Source organism: Frieseomelitta varia, unplaced genomic scaffold, assembly GCF_011392965.1.
Source record: "Frieseomelitta varia isolate USP_RPSP 00005682 unplaced genomic scaffold, Fvar_1.2 scaffold_250, whole genome shotgun sequence".
Lineage (NCBI taxonomy): Eukaryota > Metazoa > Arthropoda > Insecta > Hymenoptera > Apidae > Frieseomelitta > Frieseomelitta varia.
The window spans coordinates 865,807-887,325 of record NW_025109980.1 but is presented as its reverse complement, the minus strand read 5'-3'; the positions used below and the strand labels follow the sequence as shown (position 1 = coordinate 887,325).

At 28.4% G+C, this 21,519-nt stretch overlaps 5 protein-coding genes across 11 annotated transcripts; 4 read left to right on the top strand and 1 right to left on the bottom strand.

Moving 5' to 3' along the window:
* Window positions 1-1,516: 1,516 nt before the first annotated feature.
* Window positions 1,517-9,041, bottom strand: LOC122528405 (phosphatidate cytidylyltransferase, photoreceptor-specific). 3 transcript variants are annotated; one of them, XM_043653470.1, is made up of 11 exons: window positions 8,819-9,041; window positions 7,775-7,896; window positions 7,553-7,649; window positions 7,274-7,450; window positions 6,771-6,973; window positions 6,536-6,692; window positions 6,299-6,451; window positions 6,100-6,231; window positions 5,887-6,021; window positions 5,425-5,530; window positions 1,517-1,853 (listed from the first exon to the last, which is right to left on the bottom strand). In XM_043653470.1, exons 1-10 carry the CDS (start codon window positions 8,882-8,884, stop codon window positions 5,441-5,443), a joined length of 1,332 nt encoding a protein of 443 aa, XP_043509405.1. In that variant the 5' UTR covers window positions 8,885-9,041; the 3' UTR covers window positions 1,517-1,853; window positions 5,425-5,440. The 3 variants fall into 3 exon arrangements, with proteins under 3 accessions (XP_043509405.1, XP_043509404.1, XP_043509406.1); XM_043653469.1 differs by lacking the exon at window positions 1,517-1,853 and having other exon boundaries at window positions 3,640-5,530; XM_043653471.1 differs by lacking the exon at window positions 1,517-1,853 and having other exon boundaries at window positions 3,640-5,530; window positions 6,311-6,451.
* Window positions 2,618-3,420, top strand: LOC122528407. Its single transcript, XM_043653473.1, has 2 exons — window positions 2,618-2,852; window positions 2,968-3,420. The coding sequence occupies exon 2, from the start codon at window positions 2,970-2,972 to the stop codon at window positions 3,384-3,386; it is 417 nt and encodes a 138-aa protein (XP_043509408.1). The 5' UTR covers window positions 2,618-2,852; window positions 2,968-2,969; the 3' UTR covers window positions 3,387-3,420.
* Window positions 9,042-9,508: 467 nt separating the features above from the next.
* Window positions 9,509-11,263, top strand: LOC122528406 (glucose-fructose oxidoreductase domain-containing protein 1). Its single transcript, XM_043653472.1, has 2 exons — window positions 9,509-10,214; window positions 10,289-11,263. The coding sequence occupies exons 1-2, from the start codon at window positions 9,728-9,730 to the stop codon at window positions 10,960-10,962; spliced, it is 1,161 nt and encodes a 386-aa protein (XP_043509407.1). The 5' UTR covers window positions 9,509-9,727; the 3' UTR covers window positions 10,963-11,263.
* A 1,014-nt stretch (window positions 11,264-12,277) lies between these two features.
* On the top strand, window positions 12,278-18,111 carry LOC122528429 (FAD synthase-like). Of its 5 annotated transcripts, XM_043653518.1 has the most exons (7): window positions 12,282-12,421; window positions 13,154-13,367; window positions 15,471-15,630; window positions 15,834-16,080; window positions 16,276-16,711; window positions 16,801-16,942; window positions 17,300-18,111. In XM_043653518.1, the coding sequence occupies exons 1-7, from the start codon at window positions 12,367-12,369 to the stop codon at window positions 17,723-17,725; spliced, it is 1,680 nt and encodes a 559-aa protein (XP_043509453.1). In that variant the 5' UTR covers window positions 12,282-12,366; the 3' UTR covers window positions 17,726-18,111. The 5 variants fall into 5 exon arrangements, 3 of the variants coding, with proteins under 3 accessions (XP_043509453.1, XP_043509451.1, XP_043509452.1); XM_043653516.1 differs by lacking the exon at window positions 13,154-13,367 and having other exon boundaries at window positions 12,300-12,421; XM_043653517.1 differs by lacking the exon at window positions 13,154-13,367 and having other exon boundaries at window positions 12,360-12,426; window positions 15,467-15,630.
* Window positions 18,112-18,468: 357 nt separating this feature from the next.
* LOC122528431 (opsin, ultraviolet-sensitive) lies at window positions 18,469-21,515 on the top strand. Its single transcript, XM_043653519.1, has 5 exons — window positions 18,469-18,736; window positions 18,933-19,148; window positions 19,662-20,043; window positions 20,696-20,880; window positions 21,275-21,515. The coding sequence occupies exons 1-5, from the start codon at window positions 18,513-18,515 to the stop codon at window positions 21,381-21,383; spliced, it is 1,116 nt and encodes a 371-aa protein (XP_043509454.1). The 5' UTR covers window positions 18,469-18,512; the 3' UTR covers window positions 21,384-21,515.
* The last annotated feature ends 4 nt before the right edge of the window (window positions 21,516-21,519 follow it).

Here is a 21,519-nt window from a genome sequence, read left to right as displayed (position 1 = left end):
TAATTTTAATTTTTCACGCTATTAATTTGCACTCCACGAGCACATATTTCAAAGATAATGCTATCAGTTGCGTTCGCCAATAAATCTGAATGTAATATTCACTATAGTTCGCGCGAAATTATGCACTCACTACTGGCACTACTACTAACGTAAACGAAATTGAAACATTCTTTATATAAGTAAATTTTACTTAAACAAGACATAAAACGCAAGCCTGGGGTCTCTAACATCGGTGACGCAACCATAAGAGTTCACAAATGATTGTTCTTAATTAATTTCTTCTTGTAATTTGTGGAAAAATGTCACCTGTCATTGTTTAAAAGCAATGGTGGCGCCATCTATTTATAACTTAATGGCACTAAAAACCAGAATTTTTTACTTTTAGTACCACCTAGTTATCAATAGATGGCGCTACATGCCACTTTTCACTACGTCAATGTAACGGTGGCGTTGTGGCAGACCGATGGTTTAGTTCCACCGGTCTGCCACAACGCGGCGCTAGTGTTTCTTACCCTGCAAAATAGAGAAATTTTCATTTGCGAAAAAACCTAATTTAGCAAAATGAATTGTGAACTTTTGTGATTGTATTACTCTAATTAGACTCTTGGCTTTCTTTTCATACCCCACTTGACCCGTAAAATGCAGAAATAAGTATTTTTATAATTAATTAGTGAGTTGCCGCTAGATGGCGCCACCATGTCCATATTATGAAAGTTCGCATTAATTAAGAGAAAAACCTAATTAAGAGGAGTAATTTGCAAACTTTTTTATATCCTTCCTTAGAATTAGGCACCCTGCTTTCATTCTATGTGTGTTTTGTTCTAGGAAAACGTGTCTGTAAAAAGTTGAACTTTTTTTTAATAGATCGAGAGATGTTTTTGTCGCACACTATTGCTTTCCTTGTCTAGCGTCATTTGAGGGCACTAGCGTGCGACAAGGATAGACATATTCGCGCGGTGGACAAGGACAACAATATAAATCAGTTCCAGCACCTATCCTAAGGGTAATCTACACGATGTATGCTTAATACTCTTACTGAATTAGTGTCAGCTAATCATCCAAAGTAGCATCTTGCATCAAAATTCTAAGATTATTCACTAATGAAAAATTATATCTATTTCATGCATATAATATTTGCGTATAATTCTGTAATAAAGCATTTCCCAACAAACTTTATTTTCTTTTTTATGTGTAGATTAAACTCTCGCAGTTTGGAAGCTCGGAACACTCTGTATATGTAAATTTTATTATATTTATTATCCATGAATAATCACAAGAAATAATAAATGTATAGATATTAATATGCAATTGTAGTATTATTTTCAAGAATTCGTAGTACAAACATTAATAAAAAATTATTAAAAGTAGAAATTTTTCTACATAAAACAGATATCGAATTTTATCGTACAAACATTTTAGGGAAAATATGTAAATTATGTGTTTATCATATTAGATTCCGCAACACTTTATTAAAAATATAATTTATAAAATATAATATATATAAAATTTTATAATTTTGTATGGTCACTTATAATCTGGTCAACAGATTCCCAAGTGTGTTTTACATTTTCTAAAAAATACTCTCTTCTGTTCTCCCTTCAATCACGCATCTCTTCTTAAAGAAGGAAGAGGAACTCACACAGGAATGAGTAAGTTCTGTTTATCGTTTAGACTTTCCTTGGTGAGATTAAGAAATGTTAAGGGTCCGTCGATGTTGTACCGTATTTGAGAAATGGTAAAATTTACAACAGGATAATGGAAAATAAGCTGAACTTCAGAAAATAACGTACGACCGATGGACTCTCAAAAATAGCCTTTATAGATCCCTGTCATAGATCTGTCTCTCCGACGATCTGCATAGAATGGGGTCAATCATCTAACAATTATTGAATATAAGATAAATCGATAGATTCATACGACTCATGGGTGTCCTGTATAATCATGCAGTTATGTGTATATCGAATTTAAATCAATCAGATATGTATGTATCGAATTTAATGTATTTGAAAATTAGCTATGTTACTTCGAGATAGTTTATCTGAATAAACTAATGAGATATTTGAACTATTTTATTATTTAACTATTGTATATAATAATAAATATCATGTTTAAAATATACATATATTCTGTTTCTAATTTTTCTATAAATGAAAAGAGATATATATACAATTTTTGCATCTAAAATCTATCATTATGTTATAATGCTTGTTTGTAAAGCAATAATAACTCTGACTTGTATTCTTTATCCAAAGAATGAAATTTACGTTTGTTCTTCTTTAATTTTAATTTTTGTGGCGTAATAAAAATCATCTTTAATTTCTTTCATAACAGTTCCCAACGTATTTCCCAAATAATCACATTAAATGTGACATTAAACAGATAAATAAAAAAAAAATCATTTACTAACAAAAACTTTTCTTTCATAACAGTTCCCAACGTATTTCCCAAATAATCACTTTAAATGTGACATTAAATACGTAAATAAAAAAAATTATTTACTGAACTAACGAAAAATTTATTATTAACCAAAATAGTTTAATGTATTATACTATATACATATAATAATACTGTATATATAATAATATAAAATTGCTATGATTTGAAAATTATAAACAGAACAATTGAATATTGTTGTTTTGATGTGTTTGTAATATCTGTTGAATATTGTATACAATGATGTATTATATCACAGACAAGATGAGCTTATACTATATAAAATAATATACGCTAGAGCAGCTGCTGTGATTTCGAAATTATAAACAGAATAGCTGACATCGTATTATCAGGCAATAATATTTGTTGAATATTATTATCAAAAATATAATACAACTGAAAGTAAACGTCGAAATAAGGTAAGAAATAGCCAATAGTTATTTCTTTTTATTCAAATATTTTATTCAGCGGTTAATTTGAATAAACAACAATACAATTTTAAACGCAAGACAAATTAATAAAGAAAAATTTTAGAGATGGCTATGCAATATTCGTATGACCCGTACCCAATGCATGTGAAGATTCTACAACAACAAACATGGTGTACGTTTGCACAGATGTGGAATTTTATCAAAAACAACGCCTATTCTAAGTTTGATCATCTCACAAAAGAGGAAATAATACATGAGATTAGATTTCTTAAGACAACAATACCAATATTTTCGAGAACACATAGATTTCCTGATAATAATTTGTATGTTCATGTAGATAATATTTTAATTAAAACTGCCTTGGATAAAATAGTCTTGAGTGAGACTCAAGAAGCGTATATTTCGTCATTTTTGCTATTATCTACTTACTTTGTGGCAGATTCCAGTGATAAAGAAAAAATTCTAGTTTACGATCGTGAGAAGTTTGAATCTACTTACAGACTAACTTGGAAGAGACATTAATTTAATATTATTATTATTTAAAATATTAAATACATTTATACTAAATAATGTTTATATATTTATATTAATAATAAATTAAAATAAAAATGAAATAATTTTTGTACTCTTTTATCCCCTCCTTTACAGAAAAAATATGTATATATATTAAAACATTTATATGTTAAGTTTAATTATTGTATTGTAAATGCTTTTGATAAATCAATGTAAATACTAGAGTTAGTAAAGTAAAAGATTAAAAACACGAGATACAAAATAACATTTCCAAGAAGTTTATTTTTTTATACTACTACATAAATATATTATTCATTTAAACTTAAGTCACTTTTAGTTAAGAATCTATAACACATCTGTCATGTCACAATTTTTTTTCATATGTATATATGTATATATATATTTATTTATTTTATTATGCTCTCTATTAAATAAATATACTTGTATTTATTCATTTATCTATTACTGTTTGTTCTTAATTTTTATACACATATAAGTTTTTAACATTCTATTTCCAATATTGAAACGTATAAACATCTATTGATAAAGAAATGTATAAATATTTAATTAATGTTTAATTAAATTGTATAATTTGCTAAAAAGTATATATGAACTATAAAGTATAATGTAAAACATATGTGAACTTTCAATTGGAAATGTAATGTAATCACACAATAATATTTAGTTGTGTATATTAATATTTTTCACATATTTACACAAATGTACGATTTATTTATTTTCATAAACTATTGGCACAATTTAAAGCTATAATATAAAATAATTTGAAATATAACATTTTGTAATACTCAGTTTCTCATTCAATTAAAATTTTTAATTTTTGCAAATGTTATGTTTCTACTTATACACTAACCTTATTAATATAAAATTAATATTTAAAAGATATAGTAAAAAGGTACTAAATTGTGAAGAACATTTACAGTTACATTTCCACTTAATTTTTGTTTATAATAAAATTAAAGATAAGCAGAAATGAACTCTGTTTATCTTTTCTTTTATAAAATTCTATGTATAATTAAAGTAAAATAATATTCAGTGCCATGATATTAAGTAAGTATTGTATATAAAAATAGTTACAAAAATTTGATAATAAAATATTAATAACGTATTTTATTTTATTTAAATTATATTCTTTGAAAATGTTTTGTATTTAATCAATGTTTTGTATCAGCTATAAGACATTTTCATCTGAATACTTATATGACAACATGGCACTGATTCTAATAAAAATATGATTTATCATTAAAAATAGTTAACATTAGTTAACTGCTTTCAATTATAAACAGATAAATACATATTATATAACTGGTAACTAATTAACGAAATATTTTATAAGACAATTAATGTTGTCTGCTTAATTAAAGTTATTGACGTTCTAAATAAAATTTACAAATGATATTTATTATCTTAAAATATATGCATAAAATAAACTTTATGAAAGATACTCAGATACTTTAATACTACAATTGTTAAATGCACAATAAGGATTTAAAAATATATAAGTATATCGAGATCTGATTGATTTAAGTATGTGTATGTAATCTTGAGTAAATGTTTACATAAAATTTGTTTAGTAATAAATTAATTATTACGATATAATTTATGAAAGAAAACATTTAAAAAATATTTAATGGTCGTTTTAAATATTTATAAGAAAATGGAAGCTTGTGTTTTATAACACACAATATTCTTTGGTTTAATTATTATAAAAGAAATAAGTAGTCAAATTTTTATTATCATCACAGTAGAATAAATTTTTGGTAGAAAATGGACTATTTATGCGGAATGCAAAAGAACTACAAATATTGCATGTTTCTTAATCTCTAATTATAAAATAAATTCTTTCAATATATAATCTAATTTAGGATATCTTGTGACTAATATTGTTAATGCTGTTTATATGACATATGCATTATGATTAATATTGTTAATGCCATTTGCACAAACATACATTACACAATAGCCAAATAAATGTTATTTCTAACATTTTTTGCAAGTTTAAATAATTCTATTGATTATTAATAATTACCATTAATACTAGAACATCAATAGACATTCAATAAACCTCTGTTTTGTAAGGAATCTTTTAAAGTTTGAAACAATTGTAACTGCTGTTCTGGTTTTAAGCTATAAACCTGCACATAAAATAATTTCAAATGTACAACAAATATTTAGAACAAACTACATATTATATATAATGTTATACTATACATATATATTGTTAATATAATAAATAAATTAAATTATATTTTTATTTATAAAAATAATATATATTTGTGTTAATGAGAAATTTTTATTTTGTATATATAATTTTACGATTTAATTTTTAATTACGCTTATATTCAATTGAAATATTAAAAAAAAAATACTATTAAATAAACCTATATAATAATATTAATTAAACCTGTATAATAATATAATTTTCTTAATAATTGGAATCTTATATTCAAAATAATAAAATAATAAAAGTGATCGAAAATTTAATATTTACCTGCTGCAGAAGTTTTTGAGGTGAAGAAGTTTGAATAAATGAAGATATATAAACATTTACAAATGTTGCCATTAAATACTGACAGTCAAATCTATCCATTATTCCTCCATGACCAGGAATAACATCTCCAAAGTCCTGTGGTGACATATGAAATGAAGTTATTATATTTGTTGTTACAAAAAATAAATAAATAAAAGTAACTTAGTAAATTACCTTAATTTTGAATGCTCTTTTAAAACCACTAGCAAAGAAACCTCCAAATGGTCCAATTACGGAACTAAATACTGACATTGATAATGAATGAAGTAAAAATGGATAGAGAGTTATGGTGGACTTCCCACTAAACTATAAAAAGAATTATATTATTAATTTCATATACAAAAATTGTTATTTTACTCTAGGAATATATTACCATCTTCCATACAATTTGCAAACTATTAGGTAAAGTATATTCTTGAAGTTGGAACAAAGGAGATGGTTCACAATCCATAGTCATTTGTCCTAAAATTTCACTATATTCTATGGGACAAACAAAGTAACGATACTGACACATGAAGTAAGATATCTGAAATATATTTTATAAAATTTATATGTTTAAAATATTTAATAATACATAATATTCAATTTAAAATTTCAAATATAAATTTACCAGTAAACTAAGCAAGACTGTTGAAATACCACCACCTATAAAGCCTTCCCAAGTCTTTTTTGGTGATAATTTAATCAAAGGTGTCTTACCAAAGAAGAAACCAAACATGTATGCCATTACATCATTTATTACTATCATACTGACTGGAACAATGAACCTGTGCCAAATTATTATATATTAATATATATAAAATAATTACTAGACATAAAGAAGATATTATCTTATGCTGACTTACCATATCAAGCCTTCAAAAATATTTTTAATTATAAGATAACTTTGTGTAACAACAATAAGTAGAGCAACATGAGTCCAAGCGAATAAAGAAAATTGTTTCATATAATACTTTTTTACAAGTGACAATACAAACCATACAAAACCAACGATATATAGACAAAATGAAATGAAACGATGATAGGTAACAAGTACGCGTAAGTATTCCTGTAAATAACAAAAATATTGTTAATTTTTAATTTAAATATAGATATATTAATTTTAAATTATTACTATTAAATTATTCGTTTATAATGTACATAAAATGACATTAGTATAATACATAATTAATTTAAAATTTAAATTTATATGGGAAACCTTACAAAAGAGAACTGGAAACCATATATAAAGTATATAAAGATAATGCTTCAGGAAGCTTTATTTATTGATTTTATGTCAACGCTAGATGTATCCATAAAAATTCAAATTAAATTTAACTATACATTGATAAAGATATGTTATACTTACTGTACGGTTAATTACTACAGCAAAATAGTCCATTAAATTTTCTCCATAAAAGAAATAATTAGAAGTAATTAAAAAATACCATGATAAAGATCTGAACCATGGTAAACCATGAATTCTGTAAACTGCATACCCAATGTTAATGATTTCTTGGAAACATTTTACTTGTACAATTAATGTCTGAAAAACAATGGAAAAGAGATACCTCATAAAATAAACACAAGAAAATTAGTCTTTCTAGAAAAGAAATATATATTTATGGAACTAGTATCTTAAACTTACTGTAGCCATCAATGCTAACGGTCCAATATAAATAATACCACAAAATCCAGCAATCATAAACAAGGTAAAAATACTTCTGATCACCCAATTTTTCCAGCTACAAAAAAACCTCGCTTTTAAAATTCGGATGTTATGTGTTAATATTGTATATTAATATTTCAAACTTGTATGTTACTATTTAAGACATATATTGGATAAATTATTATATCAAAAAAATTTTACCGATCGGATAAGCCAGAAAGTGCTGAATCCAAAATATGAGGAGTATGATCTGTTCCTTGTGGTATAGCTTTAGCCAATTCCTCAACTTCCTTTGCATCATCTTCAGATTCCACATCTTCTTTCTGTAAGACACATAATTCAAATCATTTGTTAATAATTATTGAGAAATATAATATTATAATAGGAAACATTGGAAAACATCTACAATATCATTCTTCATTAAAATTAAGAATGCTATAATTTTAAAATTACTTTCATAACTATACTTAAATCATTCTTAAATAATCAGCCATTCCAAATTTCTAAATAATCTTTCAATTAATAGAAAGCATATTAAAAATTGTTTCTCAAAAAGCCATAGTTTCTACCATTAGATAATAAAAACAACCATATAAAAAAAGAACATTTAATTTAATAAAATGTGTTATGTGATTCATATACAATGTATATGAAGAACTATGTATTAATCCAATATCACTTATAAAAGATTAATAGTTACACAACAAGAAATTCTATATAAAATGAATGTTCTCACATACTTATGATACATGGAATTATTTTTACTATTTCCTGATTTGCAGATCATAAATTAAAGAAATTAAAATGTCATGATTTATTTTCATTAAATATGAGACTTGTGTACATATGTTTCATGTACTTTTTATGTATTCTTTCTTTCATTGGAATGTGCTACTATCATTAGCATAGAAAGAGCTTCTAACTCTTATTTATTAATAGATTAATCTAAACATGATGCAATATAAAAAGAAAAAAGAAGTTCAATAAATGGTTATATAGGATGCACGCTGAAATGTACCAATACATAGTAGCTGTCATAGTCATCATTCAATTTTGTTTAATCTATATATACTATGAAAAGGAAAGGTCAATTCGCTATCAATGAAGCTTAACAATCGACGATATTAATCGATTGAACATTGAAAAAATATTGCCTATTAAAATAAAAAACTTTAAAAACTAAACTTTCATATATGTATATTATGTATACAAATATATATATACACATTGTATGTATATATTTACCTGATCATCGCTAACATCCCGCGTTTCGACCGTATCGCCGATTCTTCTTTTGCGAATTTCCGACATCTTTCTTTTTTCCACACACTTAAGGATTCGTTATTTTTGTGTGGGTGCAAAAAAGTCAAAATAAAAAACAGCTCTGTAACCACTGATTCGTGCAATGTAATTGCATATTTACATGTTTAAATATTTAATTGTTAGGAGCGGATGTGACAAGCAAACGCCTATCACATTTGCGCAAATCAAACTGACAGGTTAGCGCAGGGCACGATCATCGTCGGCGCTCGGCTCTGTCTTCGGGTCTCCTCGGCAAATCAATAATAAAAAAAGTAAATAAAACCTGACACTTCGCTCGGAATATCCGTCCGAAGAGCTATGTTCGATCAAGCTGCGTCGCGCCAAAGATAAACACACTATTTCGTAAATGAAAGTTCATCGATTAAAAGTCTAAATTACAAATTAAGCAAATCGTAACGATTGTTAGCCTCAACAATAATTTAGGTATCGCTACCTAATGAAATGCAACAATGTTCAAAGCGTGTTTGTCTGCCATTGTACGAGCGACTACTTTTGAATGCTTTAATAATTAATTACAGAGTGATCACATTCGTCATTCGCGCAAATACAACTTGTGTATTTTTCGTTAAGAAAAAAATGTCTCTAACGATAGGTTAAATGGTACCACACTATTACGCGAAATACCAACCTCAAAGCATGAAATGTACAACGTGATGTGTTTGCATTTTGTTACAATGTGAAATTTTGTTGTATAAATTTTTGTTGAATCGAGAAATAAAAAGAAATATCATCAAGAAGGAACACCGTCGTTAAAGTTAATTAAGATATCAATCAGGACGATTGAGTATTGTCATTGGTGTCATATAATTTAAGTCATAAAGATCATCAACAATGACATTGCCTGGAATTGGAGTGTTCGGTACAGGGAGCATTGTTAGAATAATCATTCCCTTCTTAAGAGAGAAAGGCTTCAGAATTGAAGCTATATGGGGACGCACACTGGCAGAAGTGTCAGAGGTTGCAACTGATCTTGAGATACCGTTTCATACCAGTCGAATCGACGACGTACTCCTTAGAAAGGATGTTGATTTGATATTCATCATGTGCTCTCCGAGTTTGCACGCGCAGATTGCAGTGAAAGCATTAGGAATAGGAAAACACGTTGTGTGCGACAAACCGGCTGGTCTAAGTCAAAGTGAAGCCCTAAAGATGGTACGTGCTTCTCAGTATTATCCTTCCTTGATCAGCATTGTTAATCATAGTTTGAGATTTTTGCCAGCATTCGTTCATATGAAGAAAGCCTTGGAGGAAGGGTACTTGAACGGTCCCGTAAATGTAATAGAAGTTAGAGTACACATGGGCAGTTTACTGCATAATGGTTAGAATATTATCTTGCGTATGAAATTGTTAAATGTTGAACATTCAATTGTATAATCTTGTCTTTCATTGTAGGATATGATTGGTTGTGTGATGACACGATGGGAGGAGGAATTTTGGCACTAGTTGGAAGTCATGTGATCGATTTGATCTTTCACTTAATTGGCCAACGTGCCTCGAGAGTACATGCCGTGGTGCGAACTTTCATGCAAACTACGAAACATATAAACGGAATTAGGCATGTCACATCACCAGATTTTTGCAGTTTTCAAATGGAGTTAAGCGGCGGCACGTTAGTGACAGCAACATTGAGTAACCACTTACAGGGACAACTATCTCAGGAAGTATTGATATGTGGAGGTGGTAATCATCTTCTGGCACGTGGTGGAGATTTACACGGTTGTCGTAATGGGCAAGAAGAGATGTTGTATCACGATACAGACGATTTGCAAGATATAACATTCCCGATCGCTGACTCTATACCAAGACCATATATCAAAGGATTAAGGAAAATGATTGCTGCACTAAGAGAAGCTTTTCAATCTGTTGAAGATAAGAAAGGTTGGATAAAGGAACCGGTATTCTCTGCATCGTCATTCGAGGATGGTTTATATGTACAAGCAGTTATTGACGCGTTGCGACAGAGTAACAAACGACGAGAATGGGTAAAAGTTAATATCCTGACAGAAGAACCAGATCCAAATCCTTTGTTAAGTGCAGCTGTTAGAGCTACAGCTATATCGATATAGAAATGGACATTCGAAAATTCCGAAATTAAGTGAAAATTTTGTTATTGCATTGACGAAAAACAGTATAGTAACGAACAAAATCATATTTAATATTTTATAAATGTATAGTAATTATTTACAAGGCAGCTCAAAACAATTTGACACAAATAATTGAACTATGAACATCGTTTAGTACAAAAACAGTGTAAATATGTGCATGTGTATGTACAATATGTACAATTTTGGAAAAGTTATAATATTATTTATATACTTCTGTAGAGGCGTCTAACTTATGAATAATATTTATCAAAAAGTAGATCGTAACAATATTTATTTATACATTAATTAAACTATTTATATTTGTCTAATTAAGCAATATAGAGTAATAAATTATATTGTAAATAACAATTTTTTATTTTTAATAATTTATTATATGTTATTGCTTATTTTATATTTCACACAATGCGATACTTTGTGAGCAATTAAATTGTGAATATGATATATGCAGTTTGTAATAAAATAACGATTTTTAAAAATTTAAAGCATTAATGTTATTTTTTGAAAAATTCAGAAGCAGAATACGAAAGTTTATAAAAGCTGTACATTATATGAAGTATACATTGCAAATGTACGGGATGCTCATAAGTTCGAAAATTTTAAAATGTATATTAACAAACGCAACTTTTAAACAATTGTATATACGTACAATTTCATGTCTATAAAATAGTTATATATGTTTATTTCTGAACTTGATAAAAAAAACAGCTGATTAATTTTTTCCTGTATAATGAAATGTAAATTTAAGCTTGTGGTCAAATTCAGCTTGTTTTCTTTCATTGTTTGCAATTTTATTTTTTCATATTACCTAAAATGAATACTCTATGATACGTTCAATGTTATAAAATTATGTATGTACTAATTCTAATAATCTTAAAAGTTCAAATATAAATTTAAGCTTACATAAAATCTTATACAATTTCATAGATTAATTATTTATTATGTAAATTGATTTAACTTGTTATGTATAGAATTTGCATATTATTTGTATTTGACAAATTGTAATTAAGAAGATGAGCAATATATACCAGTTAGTACAATTAATAGCATGTATTCACGTAAACTGGATAATTTAAATTAATTTTCCATCTCAAAATTTGTAGAACTATAATTAATTCTGAAATTGCCAAGAAATATTTTTGAATTTTCCACGAAATATTTGAAAAATAATCAACTTATGTTTTATTTATTCTTTGCTTATTAAATTTGTTACTTTTTTTATCAGAATTGAAGTTTATAAATTACAGTAAAATTTATGGATACTCTTTGTCTAAATATACATTCTATTTTTGTAAGTCACATGTACATTTTTGCGTGTTACTTGATTCACATAGTACGTGAATAAAACGTGTAATTGAACCTCGTTTAATGATCGAAATATTTGTTTGTTCGAAGCACAGTAATCCTAGGAAAAAACGCAAAGGTAAATGACAATTCTTTTTTTTAAATTATGTAATTAGTATTTACTTGAAAGAATAAATTTGTTTTCCTACATTTTTATAGGTTGTTACGAAATACGTTTGCTATGGAAACAAACTTATTCTTTAAAGACAATTATTTATTATAAATATGTCCTCATTTTAAAGTAATATGAGCTTATGAAGATAAACGTAATTTAATAATAATAAAAATTTTACAAATTTTACAACAATCTAGTCAAATACTTTTTTCATTCATGCTGTCTTTATGCTCAGTTGCATTAATTTTCGTAATAATTTATAATATTTTAGTTTATTGGAATTTTATATATATATATACATATGTTATAAGAAAATTATTCCTATAAAGTATTATTCCTATTGTATTGTATTTATGCTTCATTCAAAAAATTTAAGTGTTTATATGTTCATTGTGCTACATGTAGTATAAATAATAACAATCATAAACATATGCTGTTATAAATAATTATAACAATAATTATGTTACAATTATAACAATATTTATACTCGAATAATTGTCATCAATAACTAGTGTAATATTTAATGCTGATATTGATGGTATTTACATTATAATTTCAACACTATAATGCTTTATATTTCATTCACATTTGTTTTAAATATCCATGTTTTTAATAAAGTGAATGGATAAAGTAATAAAGTGAACGTATGAAATACCCATAAAAAACAATGAATATTGGAATAAACATGGTAATTAGAAATTTTTTATAGGGTATCGTATTATCAAATGATTACACATTGGTATTTGCGTACATTAGTCAAGCAATACATTCATACTCAATATTGTTTCTATAAAAAAATGACTTCTTTGCTGGTTCCTCCGGAATCAATACGAGGAATGACATGTTTAGATCGTACTGCATTCACAGTCACAGTGGAATTACCATTTTTAAAAATTTGTGGTACAACGCTGTCAAAAACAATACCTGTTATAAAGAAATATCTTTTTAAGAAAAGAAATTTCAAATCAGTTCAGAGAGAAAATGATGAAACTGTTATATATTTGAATCCAATGTTAATAAAAACATTTGAGGATTTTACAGAAAATGAAAAAGAACAATTACTGGAAATGTACGAGGATTTTGGAACAACAAAACTAATTTTGAAATATGATAACTGGGCATCTTACGAGATATTAAGAGCCATTTTACCTAAAGAAATTGATGTCCCAACTTCATATAGCATAATTGGCCATATCCTGCATTTAAATCTGCGTGATATGCACTTACCATATAAAACTATTATTGGCCAAGTTTATCTTGATACAATTCCAAATATTCGAACAGTTTTGAACAAAATAAATATGATCGATACAACATTCAGAAACTTTACTATGGAAATCCTTGCAGGTGATGAAAATACTATCACTACTGTAAAGGAGAATGGTTATACATATGAGTTGGATTTCTCTAAAGTTTATTGGAATCCCAGATTAAGTACAGAACATGAAACTGTTGTAATGTATATGAAATCTAATGATGTTTTATATGATGTATTTGCTGGAATTGGACCATTTGCCATTCCTGCTGCTCGTAAAGGAATTAAAGTATTTGCAAATGACCTAAATCCAGAGTCTTATAAATGGCTACAAAAAAATGTCGTCATTAATAAAGTTCAAAAGAATATTCGATGTTTTAATATGGATGGCAGAGACTTTTTGAAAACCATTTTTAAAGCTGATATTTTAAATAGGCGAGCTGCTAACAAAGCTGGCATGGAACATATAGTAATGAATTTACCAGCGCTTGCTGTTGAATTCCTAGATGTATTTTTTGATTTTTTTGATAAAAATGAGATCAAACAAATGTGTTGTCAACCGCCAACTATTCACTTATATTGTTTTGTAAAAACAAATAAAGGAGAAGATGCTTGCAAGCTGGGACAATTACTGATAGAACAGAAACTAGGTTGCAAATTAAGTTCTGATTCTTTAATTGAATTACATTTTGTCAGAAATGTTTCTTTGAACAAAGATATGATACGTGTATCATTTTTATTAACTGAAAATATATTAAAAGACGAGGAGCCAGCAATGAAGAGATTAAAAACAGAAAATACTGTTGATGCACTAAGTGATAATATTACAGAGAATAATGGGGAAGAACAAAGGACTCCAAAAGAAACAAACGAGCAAAAATGTGTTTAAAGTAGCAACAGTTCGTAGTGTTAAGCTGAAAGCAAAAGCACAAAAAGTGTTAACCAATTTAAAAAAAGTAAGTGAATTCTTAGAGTATATTTAAACATAAATAATGAATGCAGATACATATATGTATATGTATGTGTATATGTATTTGCATCATAGACAGATATATTTTATTATTTAGATTTCCATGATTTATATATATGTATATGTATATGATATAAAAATATAAAAATATAAACAAATATATAAAATATGCAATTTCTTATATAAGTTTTCTTTATTTTAATAGCTGCATTTGAAAGAAAATAAAACAGCTAAAGGAAATAAAACATTGCAAATTAATCAACAGCTTCAAGAATTGCAAAAGGAAATACATCAGTCCAAATCAAAAATGAAAGTAGTTAATACAAAACAAGGAAAGAAGAAGAAAGCACAGACTACAGCACCAGTACAAAATGATGCAACAACTTCTTTGGTAGAGAAAATGCAAATTTGATGAATGTACTTAATTTAGTATTCAAAATGTACATAATATATTGTATTTTGTTAATCAAAATCTTTAATAATATTCATTCATTTTGTACATTGTGAAAATATTGTTACATACATTATGTAAGCTTTCATTAAGTAATTTTATATTAAATAAAGATATTTAAAAGTACAAATCTAATGGGCTAATAACTTATTTCTTATCACCTAATTTTTATCTTATTTATCTTCCTATAAATGTGTATAGGAGAATTACAGTGTACTAAAACTTTATTTGTTTAATGATAATATAGCTTATTATAGCACTATATTAAATGAAGAATTTTTGAAATCTAGCAGATACTCTTGACAGTTATTTATATGAATCTATTTGGTGTGCACAGGAAACTATTCATGATGGAGACTGTCTGTACTGCTGGTTTGATTATAATAGGAGATGAAATTTTACGTGGCCAAGTTATAGATACAAATACATCATATCTGGCAAAGAGATTGCGAGCTTCTGGCATTAAACTTCGAAAAATAACAGTGATTCCTGATATTGTGTGTATTATTTTATTAGTATTTTAGTTATAGTTAGTTATTCATTATATCTAATCATTGCTTTAAAAATGTCAAGGAATTATATATATATATTTCGTTTACTTTATTTCTAATTGTAATAAAATATTAGGCAACATACGTGTTTATATTCTTATTGAAATCTAAATTCATCTCACTACGTGTAATGTAGCCTTTTGTGTTAGGTAGATGAAATCGCAAAGACCGTACTTGAGGCATCTAAAGAATATTCTGTTGTATTTACATCTGGTGGTGTTGGGCCTACACACGACGATGTAACATACGAAGCTGTTGCCAAAGGTCTAGGTTTACAGCTTGAACAACACGAAGAATTAGTTGATATTTGTGTAAATCTTTTTCCCAACAATAAAGAAGCTTTGCGTCTTAGTATTGTACCAAAACCCTGTGAGCTTATTCCTGTTTATTCACCAAGTAAGTAAATCTTGTTTAATACAGAAAAATTCCTATATTGTCATAATCAAAAGACTAATGAATGGAAAATTAACCAAAAACAAGCTTTCGAAATTACTGCAAATATCAAAAAATTATATTAGTCATATATTAATAATTAATTTATTTATGGACAAAGTTTGAGCAATAAAATTAACTATATGAAATAATTTCTAGAAAAATTTGCTATTGTAAAAGCAAAGAACGTGTACATATTACCAGGCTCTCCAAAATATTTTGAACTTGCTGTTGATATGATCATACCTCAATTAAAAGGAAATACACCTTTGCATTTCGAAGAAATAGATGTTAATTTAAATGAATTATCATTAGTTAGAATTTTGAATGAACATGCAGAATATTGGAAAGACAGAGTTAATATTGGTAGTTATCCACAAATAACACCCGAATGCTTTACGAGAGTTACGTTGGAAGGGAAGAAAGAAGATGTTCTGGAAGCAAAAGGCAAACTTCTATATTCATTGCCAATTCAAAAAATTCGGAATCTAAAAAATGGATTTAGCTATTATCACGTGAAACCTGTTCTTGAAGATACTGAAAATGAAGTGCATATAAAATATACCATGGATGTTTTGCAACAATGTTATAAAACGTAAGTATACTGAACTAAAATTGTGATACAAGTAACTATACGTAAGATAAATCTAATATATTTTTATCTCGTAAATGTGCATCTCAAAGATATAAACCAGAAGAGATTTTTATAAGTTTTAATGGAGGGAAGGATTGCACAGTGGTTTTACATCTAACTGCCTGCATCGCGAAGTTACAAAATATTTCCTCATTATTATGTTTATATGTGACGGCGGAACCATTTCCAGAAGTACGTTTAAATTAAAAATTATTAAATATATTCTTGACTCTTATATGTATTAAGTGTAAGATCATATTATTCTACAATACATGAGATTCAAATTTAAATTCTAGTAGAAGCAAATTTTTAATTTATTTTCTTTTTTTCCAATTGTTTAATGTAGCATCAACGGCGGATTTATGTAACAAATCATTCTTTATATATAAGTATATTACATTTCTCTTTTTATATATTTTATTAAATTATACGTTGGAAGCAAATTTTTTGTTCTTAAACAATAAATTGTTTTATATCATTGTAGTATCATAAATTTGTAGAACATATTTTAATTGATAATAATTTTAAACGGTTTTTAAATATTTTAAGGTGGATTCGTTTGTAGAAAGGGCGGCTCAGTACTATGGTTTAAAGCTAATAAAAAAGAAATGTCCTATGCGGCAGGCGTTATGTTCATTATTGAATGAGAAAGCGAATTTAAAAGCAAGTCTCATGGGAATGAGAAAAGGTGATCCTGGTGCGGAATATCTAGAAGCTTTCACACCAACTGATCCAAGTTGGCCGAATTTAATTCGTGTGAATCCTATCTTAAATTGGTCGTACGACCAAGTATGGAAATTTTTGTTAAAACATAATGTACCGTATTGTCCGTTATATGATGAAGGATATACGAGTTTAGGGACGAAGTCAACAACAGTACCAAATCCACGATTGAAAGATCCTAATAATTCATCGTTATATCGGCCAGCATATACTTTAACTGATGAGTCTGCAGAAAGACAAGGCAGAGTATAATTATTATTAAAAGAAAAAAAAAAAGAGAAACATAGTAAAAAATCTTACAATATTTTTGCATACTTTATGCTAATGCTTGAAGACTCATTGCAACTTACTGTAAAAAAGACAAAAGATATTTTACATCTTTCATCTAATATGAGATATTTTAATCTACTAGAATCTTTTTATCATATATTTTTAGAAACATACAATTTCTAAATTAAGTATTTCTAATTGTAATCTTTTAATTGTAATATAGCAAGTGTTCTTACGAAAGTATTAGAATGTAATTAAATTGATCATTTAATTACGATCATGATGGTGCAATTATTGTGTATTATCGGTGAAAATGTATTAGTACGTAAGAAAGTAAACAATAAAGCAAAAGCTTGATTTTAAATTACGAGAGAACTGATCTTATTATTTCTGAACGAAATTTTCATCCAGAGCCAGACAGAAGAAAATGTTTCATCCGAGTTTTGTTGAAATCTGTTTGCGTTGAAATACCATTTCAGTGGAGATCGACGAAGAAGGAACTGACGGAACAAAGTCAAGTTCAAAGGAGCATCCACCTTGATAAAATCGAAATCTTGATTGACGATTAGCGTGACTAGCTTCTATGACGTCGACACACGTTCCTGCTGACCCAGAGCAACTGGGGGATGATCCCCGGCTGATCCTCGTACGAAGCCAGCAAAGCTAACAGATTAGGGTTTCGTTGATCCAAGGGGGTAGAAGGAATGGTATAAAACTGCTGCCTGATCAGCCGTATCAAGGAGAGGGGCTGGCAGACGGTGTGACCGACATGTCCAACGACACTATTCATTGGGAGGCAAGATACCTACCAGCAGGGCCACCACGTTTGCTGGGATGGAATGTTCCTGCCGAAGAATTAGTCCATATACCGGAACATTGGCTGGTCTATCCCGAGCCGAACCCCTCCCTTCATTATTTATTAGCCCTGTTGTACATTCTTTTTACTTTCCTCGCTTTACTTGGGAATGGTTTGGTGATATGGATCTTTTGCGCGTAAGTTATTTCTTTTCTTTCTTTCAAACTTTTACTTTCTTTACAGTGTTTCTTATCACTGTACGTAGTCTTATCTTTCTCTTGTTTTAGGAGAAAATTACGCCGAATGCAATTTTTAATATATTTTTTTTTCTTTTTTAAGTGTTATTCATTTTTTTTTAATTCTGATATCTTTTCCTCATTTTCTCCATTCAAGTGCCAAATCACTGAGGACCCCCTCGAACATGTTCGTTGTGAATCTGGCGGTTTGTGACTTCTTCATGATGATCAAGACACCTATCTTTATATATAATTCCTTTAACACCGGTTTTGCACTGGGGAATTTAGGATGTCAAATATTCGCGGTCATCGGTTCCCTAACTGGAATTGCGGCCGGAATGACGAATGCAGCTATAGCATACGACAGATATAGGTATACAATCTCATTTACTTTTAAAAGGAAAATTTAACTAGTAAACTAGTTTGATATTATACATTAAACTGATGCAAGAAGAAAAGTTATTTAATTAGAAATTGATAGTGGAACCATTATCTGTAAATTTGTGAAAATTCATGCACATAAGTAAAAACTGAAACCCAGGTGGTTTTAAATTGTTCTACCTACTAAAATTGTCAAATAGATAATTAATTATTATAATTGCATATTTACTTGATTTCTTATCTACTGAAAAATAAATGTCACACCACATATTATACTTTAGAAGTTTGCATGTTATGTACATTCTATGAATTTTTGCACTGTCAAATTTCTCATAAATATGCAAAAGTCCACAGTCTAATTACTAAATAGTATTTTCATAAGAATCTTATTTCTCTATGATTGCTGTCAAATATTGGAATTATAAAATAAATGTAGCATAATTTGAAAAAGACAATCTAGTAGATTCTATGAACTACTGTGACGAGTTTCCACGTTTCATTCTAGTACAATTGCAAGGCCTCTGGATGGCAAGTTGTCGCGCGGACAAGTTATCCTGTTCATCGTCTTAATCTGGACGTACACCATACCATGGGCGTTGATGCCTGTAATGGGAGTGTGGGGACGTTTTGTACCGGAAGGCTTTCTCACCAGCTGCAGCTTTGATTATTTGACCGACTCGAACGAAATACGAATTTTCGTCGCCACCATCTTCACCTTCTCCTATTGCATCCCAATGACGTTTATAATCTATTACTATAGCCAGATCGTTAGCCACGTCGTGAATCACGAGAAGGCGCTCCGGGAACAGGCGAAGAAGATGAACGTTGACAGTTTACGGAGTAACGCGAACACAAATGCTCAAAGCGCTGAGATTCGTATAGCGAAGGTATTTAAAACAGCATCATCACAACATCTATTAAATACATTCCTACTCTATCTAAATATTAACATTACATTTTTGAGCAATTTTTCTTTTCCTCTTTCTTGGTTTTTTTCAACAATTTCAATTAATTAAATATGATCACTATAACATACTCCATCAAAATAATGTTTCCATGTTTCTGTAACGAAAGGTGAGGGCGATAAAGTTTGAATGTTATATGATCATGTTGCGTAATTGGTTCGTAATATAATCAATATTATTGACGGGTAAACTTTACAGACATAAAACAGTGCTCACTTTTTGTTGCCTCTTGACCTAGATATCGAGTATGACGTATTATAGAAATATAAGAAATATGGTTAATAACATTAATAATATAAAATATAAAACAATATTTAAAAAGCGGTAGTCAAGAAAGGATATACATTGTTTTATTTCGTGAATTAATCTACAATTATCATGCGTCGTTAATTTATGAAAGAATTCTTATGGGAAAATCTGTATGTTTGAATGGAAATAGCGATTGTAATCGTTTTGAGAAGATGTAACAGTCGTTTGATAACACGTTTGTTTTGTAATTAACTTATACCAGAATTACATTTAACTTACACTTGCCTGATATTTGTCATCGTTTAATTTGTGCGTTTGTTCGAAGGCTGCCATTACGATTTGTTTCCTATACATCTTCTCGTGGACTCCTTATGGTGTGATGGCAATGATTGGTGCGTTTGGCAATAGAGGGCTTCTGACACCTGGTGTTACGATGATACCTGCATGTACGTGTAAAGCTGTTGCTTGCTTGGACCCCTATGTATATGCTATAAGTCATCCAAAATACAGGTAAGTTGGTTTAACAAATTTGGGAAAAGGCTGTGCAGCTGCTAAATATTTCAAACATATTAATTAATTTCAATTTTCTTAAAATGAAACATGATACAACAGATAGAGTAATATAATAAATTGCCTAATAAAGAAAGCCCCCAAATGTTTTAAGCATATTAGTTGACCATAACTCTTTACAATCTACTTTTGTGTTGTAACTTTATAAACTTAAATTTTGCACTAATAGAATCAATTGCTACATTTTAGCGAATTCTCCTATTTACAACATTTTTATGTTTTCTATATATTTTACATTGAACATAGATGTTATGTTATATATTTGTATTGTATTTATATTGATAAATATTGTTTCATATTGAACATCATGCTATATTCATCGTCATTTAAATAGGTTGGAACTGCAGAAACGACTACCGTGGCTGGAATTACAAGAAAAGCCGATATCCGATTCGCAAAGCACTACAACTGAAACAGTAAATGCACCACCGGCCTCGAGCTAAATTTCCATCCGAACTGTTACTCTTTGGCAACAAAAGATAGCAATACACATATTTGGCTCTCGTTCGACACTTTGTTTGTTAAAGACTCGCGGACCTTGTATAGCGAAAGTAATAAAGCAATTTCCTGGCAAACGTA

What these genes read in the sequence shown, in the direction of transcription:
- LOC122528407 (XM_043653473.1), top strand. Translation starts at nt 2,970, where the DNA reads ATGGCTATGCAATATTCGTATGACCCGTACCCAATGCATGTGAAGATT.
- LOC122528405 (XM_043653470.1), bottom strand. Translation starts at nt 8,884, where the DNA reads ATGTCGGAAATTCGCAAAAGAAGAATCGGCGATACGGTCGAAACGCGG. An exon ending in ATTTTTGAAGGCTTGATATG is followed by an intron (nt 6,693 to 6,770) that starts GTAAGTCAGCAT and finishes AATTTGGCACAG; the next exon opens with GTTCATTGTTCCAGTCAGTA. An exon ending in CAGTCTTGCTTAGTTTACTG is followed by an intron (nt 6,452 to 6,535) that starts GTAAATTTATAT and finishes AATATATTTCAG; the next exon opens with ATATCTTACTTCATGTGTCA.
- LOC122528431 (XM_043653519.1), top strand. Translation starts at nt 18,513, where the DNA reads ATGTCCAACGACACTATTCATTGGGAGGCAAGATACCTACCAGCAGGG. An exon ending in ATAGCATACGACAGATATAG is followed by an intron (nt 19,149 to 19,661) that starts GTATACAATCTC and finishes GTTTCATTCTAG; the next exon opens with TACAATTGCAAGGCCTCTGG. An exon ending in ATAAGTCATCCAAAATACAG is followed by an intron (nt 20,881 to 21,274) that starts GTAAGTTGGTTT and finishes TCATTTAAATAG; the next exon opens with GTTGGAACTGCAGAAACGAC.
- LOC122528429 (XM_043653518.1), top strand. Translation starts at nt 12,367, where the DNA reads ATGATCGAAATATTTGTTTGTTCGAAGCACAGTAATCCTAGGAAAAAA. An exon ending in TCCTAGGAAAAAACGCAAAG is followed by an intron (nt 12,422 to 13,153) that starts GTAAATGACAAT and finishes CATGGTAATTAG; the next exon opens with AAATTTTTTATAGGGTATCG. An exon ending in CGGCGGAACCATTTCCAGAA is followed by an intron (nt 16,943 to 17,299) that starts GTACGTTTAAAT and finishes AAATATTTTAAG; the next exon opens with GTGGATTCGTTTGTAGAAAG.
- LOC122528406 (XM_043653472.1), top strand. Translation starts at nt 9,728, where the DNA reads ATGACATTGCCTGGAATTGGAGTGTTCGGTACAGGGAGCATTGTTAGA. An exon ending in GGGCAGTTTACTGCATAATG is followed by an intron (nt 10,215 to 10,288) that starts GTTAGAATATTA and finishes CTTTCATTGTAG; the next exon opens with GATATGATTGGTTGTGTGAT.